Genomic DNA, 12,340 nt, shown 5'->3' with positions numbered 1-12,340 from the left:
CTTCTACTGAAAGATTGACATTATGCATATGGGCTGGAGGCGAGTACACCGTGAATCATGGATATTCTTCTTCTTTATTTTCACCCCCTTCACCGTCTTCAGGTGTAGTTGGAACAAGCTCCAGTTCAGAAAATAATGCAACTTCTAAACCGTCAACACCAAGCTCCTGGGGTGGATCCACATTGAATTCATTGTCATCTTCATTCTTCGACCTACCAACATCTGTCATGTTGGAGGTGCCCTTGCCGGTGGACGTCGTACGGAGTACATCATCTTTTCTCGTGTACATTTCAGAACGTCCAAAAATCACATGTCGATTGCCAACAACTGGAAGTTGATGCCATTACCCAGTAAGTATTCCCAGTGTTGAACATCAACCCACCGAGGTGCATAGCTCATCCACTAACTGAGTGTCGTGCAAGGGTCGTGTATTTCGTTCTACCACCAAAACTCGATGGTTCGATGATCTACCTCCCACAATTGAAATCTAAGGCTGAGGCGGATAAGTGTCTTCCCATTAATGATTTCGGGATATCATAATGGGAACTTTCTAACAAAGTGGTTGGACTATCGACATTTTCAACCATTCTCGCCTCTCGAACATGAAGAGATGTTGAAGTCGCAAGTCCTTCATCTGGCCATGAAAATTCCACATATAACTCAATAAACGGTGATCCACTATCGAGGTGCATCTGCACTATCGCCTCCAAGCCCTGAACACCTTTGTTATCAAATAAGTCATATCTCACGGGATCGACCGAAGCACAAAATCAATACTTAATAGATGAAACTCTCATTGCAATAGATCCAAATATTTTTTACCTAATTCTTTTACGAAGTTCTGTCAACTCTATATTCTAGTTGAAATCCATTCGCATTGTGTTCTCCGATAAAAAAACCACGACGTTCTCAGTATCACAACCCTCACCATCGTAATAAATAATAACACTAATTCGTCTACTCATTTTCAACCAATTTATATGTCGAGAGAAATTCGAAACAAAAACATTATGCAAAAAATATAATGCTTCATATAAATATTAACACAATAAATCAATCTATACCTTCCCTATGAACTTTTATTCTTCTAAATTTCTTCAATTTCTATTGCTCCAACTTATGCCACTAAAGGCTAAAATATGAGGCATTTATAGCCTAAGGGATAACATCTCACTCCTTTCTGTAAAATGCCCCGGATAATGGGAGTTGAAAGTTGCAGAGGAAAAACACTCGAAGCAGGATGCACTATCAGCAGTAGTACTGAAAAGGGTGTCCAGTTGGAAGCATTTCCAGTACTTTTGCTAACAATGTATCCTGGTTGGAGCATGTTTCCTCTACAAACCACAACCCCCATTATTCGGGGCATTTTTCACAAACCTTTCAGATATCCCGAGAATCTGGGATATTTTTTCAGAACCATCTTCTCAAATTTATTTTTTTTCAAAAGCAGCAATACTAAAAATGGCATCCAGTTGGAAGCATTTCAGTACTTTTGCTGACTGCGAGTCCTACTTGGAGTGTTTTTTCTTCAAAATTATTTATTCAAAACCCATCTCATCAATATTGTTTTTTTAGAACCTTTAAACCTTAAAAATTAAATAAAACACTACAACTCATAATTAAAAAACACTTAAAATAAATAAAACCCTAAACTTAAACACTTACAATCTAAAAAAACCCTAAACTCTAATTTAAAATTACCACAACCCTAATTTTATAAACCATAAACCCTAATTAGCAATTAACCACTGAGAAAACACATGAAAAAGCATGCTTACGTGGAAATGATTTAGTAAAGCGCGCTAGCGTGGACGCTATTTACAGGTCAAAGGGGAAAAAACGCTAAGTTGGACGCGCTTTTTTGGTTTTCCCCTAAAAATGACTCTAGCTCAATGCGTTTTACAAAAAACGGGTCATTCTAGTAAATATCAGGCAAAATGGCCCATTTTCGTATTTTTTTTTGGAAATGGACCTTTTCTGGTAAATTAGTCTAAATTTTCATTTGCAAATTTCCCATAATATATCATATTATTTCATTCCATATTTCTACCCGATGAAATTTCATAAAAGAACTCCATATACAGGTGAAAGTAATAGTGTCTAGTTACCTGTTAGGGTTGAACCTACACAACAATTAGCCTGGCCAGGTCTTATTATTCTTGTATTCTCGAGTCCGCAACACATGCTGGAGCTCGAAACCTATACTTGTATTCTCGAGTCCACAACAGTTGTTGTCTCCCCAAGCGCCCATGGCTCGCCATCCCTCTGTCTGCCTAATGGCCACGACTCAACATCTCTTTATTTGCACCACTCCTCTCTTCGCTCGCCACTCCGCTCCTAGCTCACCACTTTCCCCAACTCGTCAGTTTGTCATGTGGCTGATCCGTAATTCGCCACTCTCCAACTTCATCTCGTTGCCCAGCTTGCCTACTCGCGAGGAAGCTCTTTCAGGGACACCTCTAAGGTACGTGTCAAACCTAGAGGGGTAACGTGTCGTTGTGCATGGTACCTAGTTATACCCTAACACGTCCTATCAGGGAACCGTGCCTTATAAATATGAAGATAGCTTCCATGAAAAGGGGATTAGAGAAAAAAGCCTTCAATAGTATTCATCAAAATTTATTTAGTATAAGTCTAATTTAAAATAATTTCTAATAATTTATTTTTAATATAAATAGTCTTAATTATATTCAATATAAATATAATTTCAATATTCTTTAATTATAATTTAAGGAAAATATAGTTTTAATTTATATTTTTATTATTTAATTTAAATACATTTTAAATGATTTTTAGTAATTATAATTTGTTATAATTTCTTAATTTAATGTATTGCTGGGTCTAATTTTACAACATCTCCAAACAAAGTCCCTTAATGACCAAAATAAAAAATAAAAAAGAAGCCCTTACCACTAATTTTAATCTTTTCTCTTCGGATTATCCAAACTCACCGCTACAATCTTACCACTATCACCGCTCCAAACAGACCGGCCCCTTTATTTTGGATACCGGTGGCAGGTGAAAGTGGCGATTTGCGAGATTTGCGAAGGCAAAATAATGAATCTTTATTCTTAATTGAATCAAGAGATTCCAACTTGAAATATAAGAAATGGAAAAGTGGTCAAAACGGCTCGTTTTCATGTTTTTTTGCTTATCAGTTTGTATCCAAATCCCATATGTTTCTTCGTCTACTGCCCCCCTTCAAGGAAATCAGGTATATCAGAGATTTTCTTCGCAATCTTGGTCCTTTTATTCATCAAATTTATTTCTTTCAAAGAAAATCCAGATTGCAAATGATGAAAATTGTATGGTCAACCCACTGAATATTGAGTTTTCTGAGGATTTCTTGATTTGGGTAATCTCAAGTTTGTCTTTCATTTTAGTCTCCCTAAAAAGATTGTCTTTATTATTATTATTTTCTTTTTCTTTTTTTTTTTTTGGGGGGACTGCATTTGTTACTCTTAATCATTTTTTCTTGCTGTCCGAGTGTATCTGTTGTATGGTGTTTTGCCATCATTATGATTCAATTTGAAGTCTTTGAGTTTATTGTTTGTCCAGGGTAACAAAGAATCTTCAGCTGCAAGGTAATTCTATGTGCTTTGATCTTGGTTACATGGATTTTAGGTGTACTTTGTTCCTTTGTTTCTTCAATTATGACTAACCTATCAACTAAGATGACCTGCTAATGTAGCAATTCTTTGTGCTCAATATGACATGTCTGGGTTTACTAATGTCAGACTTAGTTTTCTATTGATTTTAGGAGATATTGTTATAATGCTTTCTTCATTTTCCCCCTTTTTAGAACCTTTAAGCTAGAGGATGCTCATGTAGTACGTTGTTCAAGAGAAAGGAGTAGAGCAGCATGGAAAGTAATTGAAGAGGTATTCATGCAGCTGGAGTTTCAACTTTTAAGATGCTATCCTCATAAATATTTTGCTTTCAATTGTCACTGAAGTTAGTAACCTTTCATGTTTTAATGCAGTATCTAATGCCGTTTGTGGAGCAAGAGCGATACAAGATTTCAAGTGGATGTAGGCTTCACCCTGACAATGATTTGTATAGAGATCAGGAACAGCACAAGCACCATGTAGATATAAACGAATGGCGATGTGGGTACTGTAGAAAGAACTTCTATGAAGAGAAGTATCTGGATAAGCATTTTGACAACAGACATTTTGATTTGCTGAATACGGTATGTGGACTATTATAGAATAGATTAACATCCATTACCTTGTTCAAGTTTTAACAGAAGTAACCCCTTGAATAATGGTATGCTTGTGCTGAATTCAGAGTCATAGTAGGTGTCTGGCTGACCTGTGTGGTGCATTGCATTGTGACCTTGTCATGGATTCTTCACTCCGCAAGACTAAGTGCAATCCTGCTGCTGCTGCGAGGAATAAACATCTTTGTGAGGTACCTTCAAAATGATTTATTAGGCTAGTTATATACTTTGGCATTCTTTATGTCATTTTTTGGGACTTCTCTGCAGAGTCTTGCTGATAGTTGTTTTCCGGTTAGCAAAGGTCCTGTAACAGGCCGTCTTCATGGTATTTAGTTTTTCTCACTATAACTGCTATTTGTTTACTGCATTTACATCTTTTCAAACCCTTAACTATTGCTTTCCGATATTGCTGAATCAATAGAATTCTTCTTGCGGCAATTCTGTGATGCCCACACTTGCAGCGGAGGTCCAAAACCCTTTCCTAAAGGGCAAAAGGTAGAAATCTCTGTAACTTAAATATCTCATTACTAACCATGAGATGTGGTGTGGTGGTTGCTCACCTCATCCCTTAACCATAAGGTCGAGGTTCAATCCTCACCAATGGGAATGGAGCCACAATTCATGGCCAGCTATTTATCTCCCCAGAGAGCACCTGTGGCAAGGGGATTAGTCATTGTTACCGGTGGCGGATACCTTGGTTTCGACCAAAAAGAATATCTTATTCCTTACACATGATGCTCATACACACAATAATGAACAATCAACCTTGAAGTCCAACTCCGCTTTTATATAAATGCTTATATAGCATTTATAAACCTATACTTAATTTAAGTGTTTTACAGATGTCGGTTATGATATTACTAAAATACCCTCTTATATACTAATTTATTTTTTATGAGGGTGTTTTTGTCTTTTACATAATAAATCAATACAAATTTGGTCATAATGGGTTTTAAACCGGGAACATCATGGATGATAAACAATTAACTTACCATTGTAACCAAAACATCAATTGATTTTTATATTAATTTTAATAAATATATTTGTTATATAATTTCTTTTCACCCACATTGTAGGTGTACCATAAATCTAGTGTCTTTAGTTGTCTTTTTTTTCTTGCTTTTTGAATAGAAAAAGCTTACCTCATTCTTTAAATGTATATATTGTTATGGATCATCCAATTTGATATCTGCAGAAGCGAACAAGTATGCTTTACATTTCTCTATCCATTTTGACTTTGATGCTGCTGCCGCTTTTCTACTTCTTCATTTACTTGTACCAAAGGTAAGCCTTTTGAACACTTCCTTTACTGGTGTCCTCTTCTGGAGTTTTGGAGGCCATAATAGCTTGCGAAATTTTTGTTGCAGGGGAATTAAAAGTGGGTCACAAGAGCTAAAACGAATCTCACTAAGTGGTCGTAAGAAAAAATCGTTTTAAACATACAAGGCTTCTATATCATCAATTATTATGAAGGTTTTAGCTGTTTTATGCTCTCTAAACTGCAACACAAAGGTTTCTCCTTTTGTTCACTTGATCAAGTTTTATTTGAACAGTGCTGCATAGCTTACATCTGTTTCCATCTCTCGTCTACATGTGTTGTGCATGTATGTCATGTTTCGTTTTCTTTTCTTTTCGATACTTATCATGCAAGGATAGATGCAATATAAACTAAACTACAGAATCTATAGGGTAAAATTCTCCTATTTTGTTGGGCATAAGAAGGGTTTTGGTTGTTTCCTCCTAAGGCTATGACCATATAAAAGCCTGTATACATGGATATATGTACCTATGTATGCGTCTCCCTTCCATTTACATGTGAAACAAGGAAGTGACAAAGCGCTGACCCGGCAACTTCTGATTAGCTCCATATATTCATCAGTAAAGACTGTTATATATATATATATATATATATATATATACGTGTGATGGATGTGTTTGTAATATTATTTGTAGTGAAAACTGAAATTATATCATGTTCGAAACATACAAGTTAGCCCTTCAAGCTACAAAACTACCCCGTGACCTAAATTCCCCCCCCTCTCTCTCTCTCTCTCTCTCACAATGAGTGTGGTGGTCTACAATTTGCACAACTCATTCCTGACTAAAACATTTTGGTACATTTCGTACAGAGAGTGCTGCTAATAAGTTAAAATGCTCGTGAACCATATTACTTTGATTTGATTATATATATATATATATATATATATATAAACATTTGTTGGACAAGTCATTTTAAAAAACTGAAGTGCTTCTCCAATCAGTGTATGGACTTTTGCGGTTAGACTGTTATCAATATTTTAAAGGATGTAAGTATGCAAGTAGGTGTTGGGGATTCAAGCATATAATTTGTTAAGAATGGCACTATGAATGAATTTAAATAAAGTTTCGGATTCAATTTTCTTAAAATTAAATTTCTTTTAAAAATAGAAAAATATTGAAGAAAACTTAAAATAAATTTTAAATTATGTGAAAATTAAAAACAATAACAAGTTGTTTTTGTGACATTGCTTTCTAAAAGTGTTTTGAAGTCTTAAACAATGCTATTTTTAAGTATTCAATCCATAAGTATTCTAAGTATTTTTAAAAATTTTTAGTCAAATCACTTGTTTAACACTTATTTATAATCCATCCAAATGTATCTTATGTAATATTTAAATTACATATATAATGATTTTCATATTAAAATTTATTTCTTATATATTTAAATTTATAATGGTTATATTTTAATATTTAAAATATAGTTTATATATTAAAATTAAATTTTACAAATAATTAATATTAATTGCTTAAAAATATTTAAAGTATTTCATATATCAAAATATTGATGAGTTGCAATAAATCAGTTTTTACTTATTGGAATATCATAATATTAATGAATTTGAGTATTATTTAAAGATATAGTTTTTATTTTACAACGTTATGATTAAAATGGACATTATTTTTTTAAAAGATACTTTTTGACAATAATACTAAACACTTAAATTTTTAATTAAAATTTTCAAAAACACTTTTCAAATAGCAATGCTAAACTAGTCCTAAAAATGTTTCACAAAGTGAAAAATGATTAAAGCCAAGGTTTTAAACTTTTTTTTGGTACTTTTCATGTTTGTTTTACAGTTGATATTTGAAGTTCGTAGTTGCAGCTCTCAACAATGTAGTCTCTAAAGTTCGAACTTCGCTCTCCCATTTAAATTATTTTAAAACAATGGCTGAAATCCATATAAGTATAAAAATATTTTTTAAATAGTTTTTCAAATAATAAATTTGATATTCATATAAATGTATCTTTTTAATTTTATTTCTTTTTTTTAATTTTAAAAATTAAAAATATGAAGCCTACTTTTTAAAAATAAAAATAAAAAATATTTTTAAAAATCAAACAGAGGTTTCGTTTATCAGAATAGCATAATTTTGCCATTCTTTCTTTTTGTTATGATTTTTACCCATCCTCCTTTGATGCCTCGCTAGTATAATATCGGAATCGTTCCAACTTATCCTTGCAGGTTTTGTGTTTCAATATTATTTGAATTAGATCGGATCAATCGGTTATTAAGAATTAATTGATACATTGATCTTGAATATAGAAATTAGACTGATGTTTATACAAATTGTTTGAAATTGATAAAAAATAAAAATAAGGAAAATATATAGTTAAATTGATTTTATAAATTTTAAAATATTTTGTAATTTTTATAAAATTTCTAATTAATTATTTAATTATTACTGATTCAATTATTAAAACATAGCTCTCGGTGAAAAAGACATTTGAAAAGAAACGTCAAATGTTGTCATATTAGCTAGAATTTTATTTTAAATTTTAGAAAATTTTGGCAAAACAAATTTGTAACATCCAAAAAGATGGACAAAGAAACACTAAAAATAGAGAAGAAAACAATATGGAAAAAAATATTAAATTATTATTGTAAAAGAAAAAGGACAAATAATTATAGCTGTCAAAGTGCAAGGCTAATTTGTTTGCATGAATAGCTATCTGCTCTTTTATAACAGCGAAGCATTTTGTAAGCATTATTATATATTCAAAATTCTAAAGAGTGAAAGACTGATGAAAACGACCCTAATATTCTACACAAATAGAAAATTAATAAAATGCTAAGAATGTTGCTTCTTGAAAATGACTACATAAATGTATTAATTTACGATAATCACAATCTTTTAAAATAAATTTTAAAAACTTTGATCTTGTCTTTATTATTTAACTACATATATGTATAACGAAATCATTTCTTATTTAACTTTATAGGTTTACAAACTTTGTTTTCCATGGTTGCATTTGCATGTGAATATGTACTTTCCCGAAGTGAAAACTCACGTGAGTTATTGCTATACCTAGTCACAAGAATCCCTATATTACGTCTCTGCAAAAGGATATCATTTTATATATACAATGAAGGGGGAGAATATATATATATATATATATATATATATATATATATATTAAACCTTGTAATTGAGCTTCTTTCCAAGCTTTGATGAAGTTATAAATTGTCTTTGCTAAGGGGGGTTTCAAGCATATACAATGTAGAGGACATTAATGACTTCGATTCTACTTCACATTGGATGATACCTATTTTAGCGTATTATGAATGGAAAAAGTTATACATACTTGTATCTTACATTCATTTCGAATATGTATGTAACCTAAGATGCATGCACTACTACTCCCATACTTTATGAATCATGTGAAAAGCAACAATCAAATCCAAAACAGAATCTTCCCCATCTCCAACATTTTAGCAACCAGACACCCCTCCATCAGTCAAACCATGTTTCAAATCGAACAAGGGCTTTACCATTTTAAGAAAATAATATATATAATTATATATGTGTGAGTCAAGAATTAAGAGAAACGCAAGCTTTTTTATCAAGTAATTTCAATTCTCCATTTCCCACGGACTTGATATATAATATGTAGAAAGTTAAAAAGAAAATGTAGAATATTCTAAAACTGATATATATATATATATATATAAGGAAGATTTGATGGAGGAGGGCAAAAGACAAGGTTGGGTGAGGGTATAAATATGGAGAATATTGTTTTGTTGTAAAGATAATGAAGGGTGCACACATGTGAATAGGCGGGTACATGCATGATTTGTCCCTGCATGCTCTGTAGTGGAGCCAATGCTGGATCCTGCAAGGACCCAACCCTCCACACTAGCTTAGCTACCATATGAACTAAAAACCAACAAATATCCCATTTTTTTCAACATTTTTTATGTCCGTTTTACAATCTATATTTTAAGATTTTGGATTATCTTTTTTAACAATATCATCTGTAACATTTTTTATGTCCGTTTTACAATCTATATTTTAAGATTTTGGATTATCTTTTTCAACAATATCATCTGTAAAATTTAACTATGCATTCTTTTCTTAAAAGTCTCATTTTAACAGTCATGGTTAAGTGGAGAAAAAAAGGGTGGCTAGTGTTGAATCAGAAAATGAGTTGTTGTCATTTACGCCAAAAATGGAAAAAAATTATCCTCGATGTCTAAACCATGCACTGTTTGTGAACAATTAGAGCATAGTTGAAAGTATACATACATGAATTTTGATATAAAAATCATTGAGAAAATTAAGAAAAGATTTTGCATGCCATCATGAAGGAGAAGTAAGCTAGGGTAGAGAAAGGCACGTGTGGGATAGAGAGACAAAGAGGTGATGGCTAGCTGGTGAATGGTACATGTAACGTGTTTTAATTAAATAATTTTCTCATTGTGTTGTATAAATTGTGTGGCATTTTAAAATTTATGGTGTGGAGAGAATAGATAGTGAAGTCTAAAAATAGCCCGTGAGGAGTGTTTTGGAGGCATTCTATGTATCACAAAGCCAAAATTATAACATATCCTTATTTTGTTGCTTCTCCTTCACTTCTTTCGATGTTTTTTTTTCTCTCCTTCACGAGCTCTTGATTCCCCTTCTTACTATTTCTCTTTTCCCCAAATACCCTTTCTTTTTCCTCCTTTAGAAACTGTAATTATAATATTAATCCAATGTATATACTAAACGCAAATTCTTCAAAATAAGGTTTAATAAGTTTGGGCAACACATGTTACTTTAACAAACCATGCATGCATATATTCTAACTTTTTAAGTTTTATGAAATGTAAATCCGAGTGACCACTGTGTTCCCACAAAAATTCTTGGTGATAGGATTATCACATAAAATGCAATAATATTATTGGAAAATATATAATTAACATAAAGGGCAATCTGGTAAGCCAATATAATCTATATTATATATATATATATATTGCGGGTGAGAAGAAACTGAGTCATTCATGTGGAAAGCAAGCAAACAGTAGGATCCTATAGATTTGGGAACTCATCATCCCCTTTCTCTTTAACACCTTCAAAGCATTAAGAGCTTAGAGTTCAATGGTTTCTAGGGAGCACAAGAGAGCAGGACTGCACGAGAAACTACAACTTCTTCGTTCCATTACTAACTCTCATTCTGTAAAATTCCTTACATATCTTATTTTCCCTATTACCTTTCTTTTTATTATTCAACATATCGATCTTTGTTTCATCTTTAATTCTGTAGGAATATAAATATATATATGTATAACTACTGTTAATTAGTTTTAATAATTCTTTGTGTTAATTAAACTTATGGGGTTTATTTATTTAAACAATTATTTATTTCTGTGTTGCCTTATCATAATCTATGTTGCTTGAATTTTCATGGTGGAAATCACTGAAACTTACTTGTATATATGTATGGCAGATGAAAAAAGCATCAATTATAGTAGATGCATCGAAGTACATCGAAGAGCTAAAACAAAAAGTAGAAAGACTGAATCAAGATATAACAGCTGCAAAAACTTCAAATAATCGAAATCCTTTGCCTATGGTAATTTTTTTTTTTAATTTAGTCATTGAATCATTTTTATACTGTATTTCCATTTTGTGCTTGAAGTTAACACTGTACCTTGTTTTTTTTTTTTTTTTTCTCTCTTTTTCAACATAGTAAAAACCTATTAGTACATGCAGTAATTAATGTATCAATCTTCAATTTAATTGTTCCGTTTTTGTATGTATTTTGTTATAGCAGGTTACAGTGGAAACCCTAGAAAAGGGTTTTCTGATAAATATATTTTCAGAAAAGAGCTGCCCAGGTCTGCTTGTTTCTGTACTGGAAGCTTTTCAAGACCTGGGTCTTAATGTTCTGGAAGCTAGGGTTTCTTGCACTGACAGTTTTCGATTACAAGCTGTTGGGGGTGAAGTAAGCAAGCATCTGAACCCATTTATATAAAACATAATTTTGTAATGGAAAAATATGATTTACATAAATGATTATATTTTGTTTGACTGCAGAATGAAGAACAAAGTGAAAATATTGATGCACAAGTGGTGAAACAAGCAGTGTTGCAAGCTATTAAGAACTGGAGTGAAAGTAGTGATGAACAGGAGTAATTAGAATGGATATTTTTGTTGTTATATATCCATTAACACTTTGTTACTTGCATGCATATTTTTCTTTCAAAATGTAGGGTAAGGGTTTTAATCGGCAATAATGTTGTTTAATCAAAAAGTTGAGGTTAATTTCCATTCCTTGAACAACATTCATGATCATATATTAAAAAGAAGAAAAAGAAAAAGGCTAAGATGAGTAACATCCTCACATGGTGCGTGTAGACTATACTTGCCATGCATGCATGTATATTAATTGCCACTTGTTCAGTTTCTTTTTCCAACTTATATATTAATCTACAACTATTTATATATATATATATATATGATTATGTCGCTCTTTATTTTCTTTAAAATACTTAATTAGTTAACAAGATGAAATTCATTCACTCCATCATCTTTAACAAATGGTTAAAAATATATTTATACTCACATCCCTCTAAGTTACCAAAAAAAATGATGGTGGTGAATTATTTGTTGTTCATGTACCAAATACTTGATGACAAAGACTGTGGAGAGACAATTCCTGGAAGCATGGAATGGAAGATGAAGTCTTTAATGTTGAAATAGGGTATAGGTAGCTAAGAGCTATATGTATAGGTACTTTCAAATAATGACATGAATGTTTAATAAACTACAATTAATTTTGATGTAGGTGGATTTTGTTGCTGGAAAGCAAAACCA

General features: G+C 32.0%; 2 protein-coding genes across 4 annotated transcripts; both read left to right on the top strand.

Moving 5' to 3' along the window:
* Positions 1-2,898: 2,898 nt before the first annotated feature.
* On the top strand, positions 2,899-5,801 carry LOC105778980 (uncharacterized). Of its 2 annotated transcripts, none has more exons than XM_052629545.1 (9): positions 2,899-3,355; positions 3,559-3,584; positions 3,803-3,881; positions 3,983-4,192; positions 4,291-4,413; positions 4,490-4,547; positions 4,644-4,717; positions 5,418-5,506; positions 5,590-5,801. In XM_052629545.1, the coding sequence occupies exons 1-9, from the start codon at positions 3,110-3,112 to the stop codon at positions 5,657-5,659; spliced, it is 975 nt and encodes a 324-aa protein (XP_052485505.1). In that variant the 5' UTR covers positions 2,899-3,109; the 3' UTR covers positions 5,660-5,801. The 2 variants fall into 2 exon arrangements, with proteins under 2 accessions (XP_052485505.1, XP_052485506.1); XM_052629546.1 differs by having other exon boundaries at positions 2,905-3,214.
* A 4,689-nt stretch (positions 5,802-10,490) lies between these two features.
* LOC105780921 (transcription factor SCREAM2) lies at positions 10,491-11,867 on the top strand. Of its 2 annotated transcripts, none has more exons than XM_012605458.2 (4): positions 10,491-10,699; positions 10,971-11,096; positions 11,295-11,468; positions 11,561-11,867. In XM_012605458.2, exons 1-4 carry the CDS (start codon positions 10,622-10,624, stop codon positions 11,657-11,659), a joined length of 477 nt encoding a protein of 158 aa, XP_012460912.1. In that variant the 5' UTR covers positions 10,491-10,621; the 3' UTR covers positions 11,660-11,867. The 2 variants fall into 2 exon arrangements, with proteins under 2 accessions (XP_012460912.1, XP_012460914.1); XM_012605460.2 differs by having other exon boundaries at positions 10,499-10,699; positions 11,298-11,468.
* Positions 11,868-12,340: the final 473 nt, after the last annotated feature.

This window comes from Gossypium raimondii, chromosome 4 (assembly GCF_025698545.1).
Source record: "Gossypium raimondii isolate GPD5lz chromosome 4, ASM2569854v1, whole genome shotgun sequence".
NCBI lineage: Eukaryota > Viridiplantae > Streptophyta > Magnoliopsida > Malvales > Malvaceae > Gossypium > Gossypium raimondii.
Note: the sequence above shows the minus strand (reverse complement) of the source record. Positions and strands in the feature narration are given on the sequence as shown.

What these genes read in the sequence shown, in the direction of transcription:
- LOC105778980 (XM_052629545.1), top strand. Translation starts at nt 3,110, where the DNA reads ATGGAAAAGTGGTCAAAACGGCTCGTTTTCATGTTTTTTTGCTTATCA. An exon ending in GGAATAAACATCTTTGTGAG is followed by an intron (nt 4,414 to 4,489) that starts GTACCTTCAAAA and finishes ACTTCTCTGCAG; the next exon opens with AGTCTTGCTGATAGTTGTTT. An exon ending in CCTTTCCTAAAGGGCAAAAG is followed by an intron (nt 4,718 to 5,417) that starts GTAGAAATCTCT and finishes TGATATCTGCAG; the next exon opens with AAGCGAACAAGTATGCTTTA.
- LOC105780921 (XM_012605458.2), top strand. Translation starts at nt 10,622, where the DNA reads ATGGTTTCTAGGGAGCACAAGAGAGCAGGACTGCACGAGAAACTACAA. An exon ending in CCATTACTAACTCTCATTCT is followed by an intron (nt 10,700 to 10,970) that starts GTAAAATTCCTT and finishes TATGTATGGCAG; the next exon opens with ATGAAAAAAGCATCAATTAT. An exon ending in TACAAGCTGTTGGGGGTGAA is followed by an intron (nt 11,469 to 11,560) that starts GTAAGCAAGCAT and finishes GTTTGACTGCAG; the next exon opens with AATGAAGAACAAAGTGAAAA.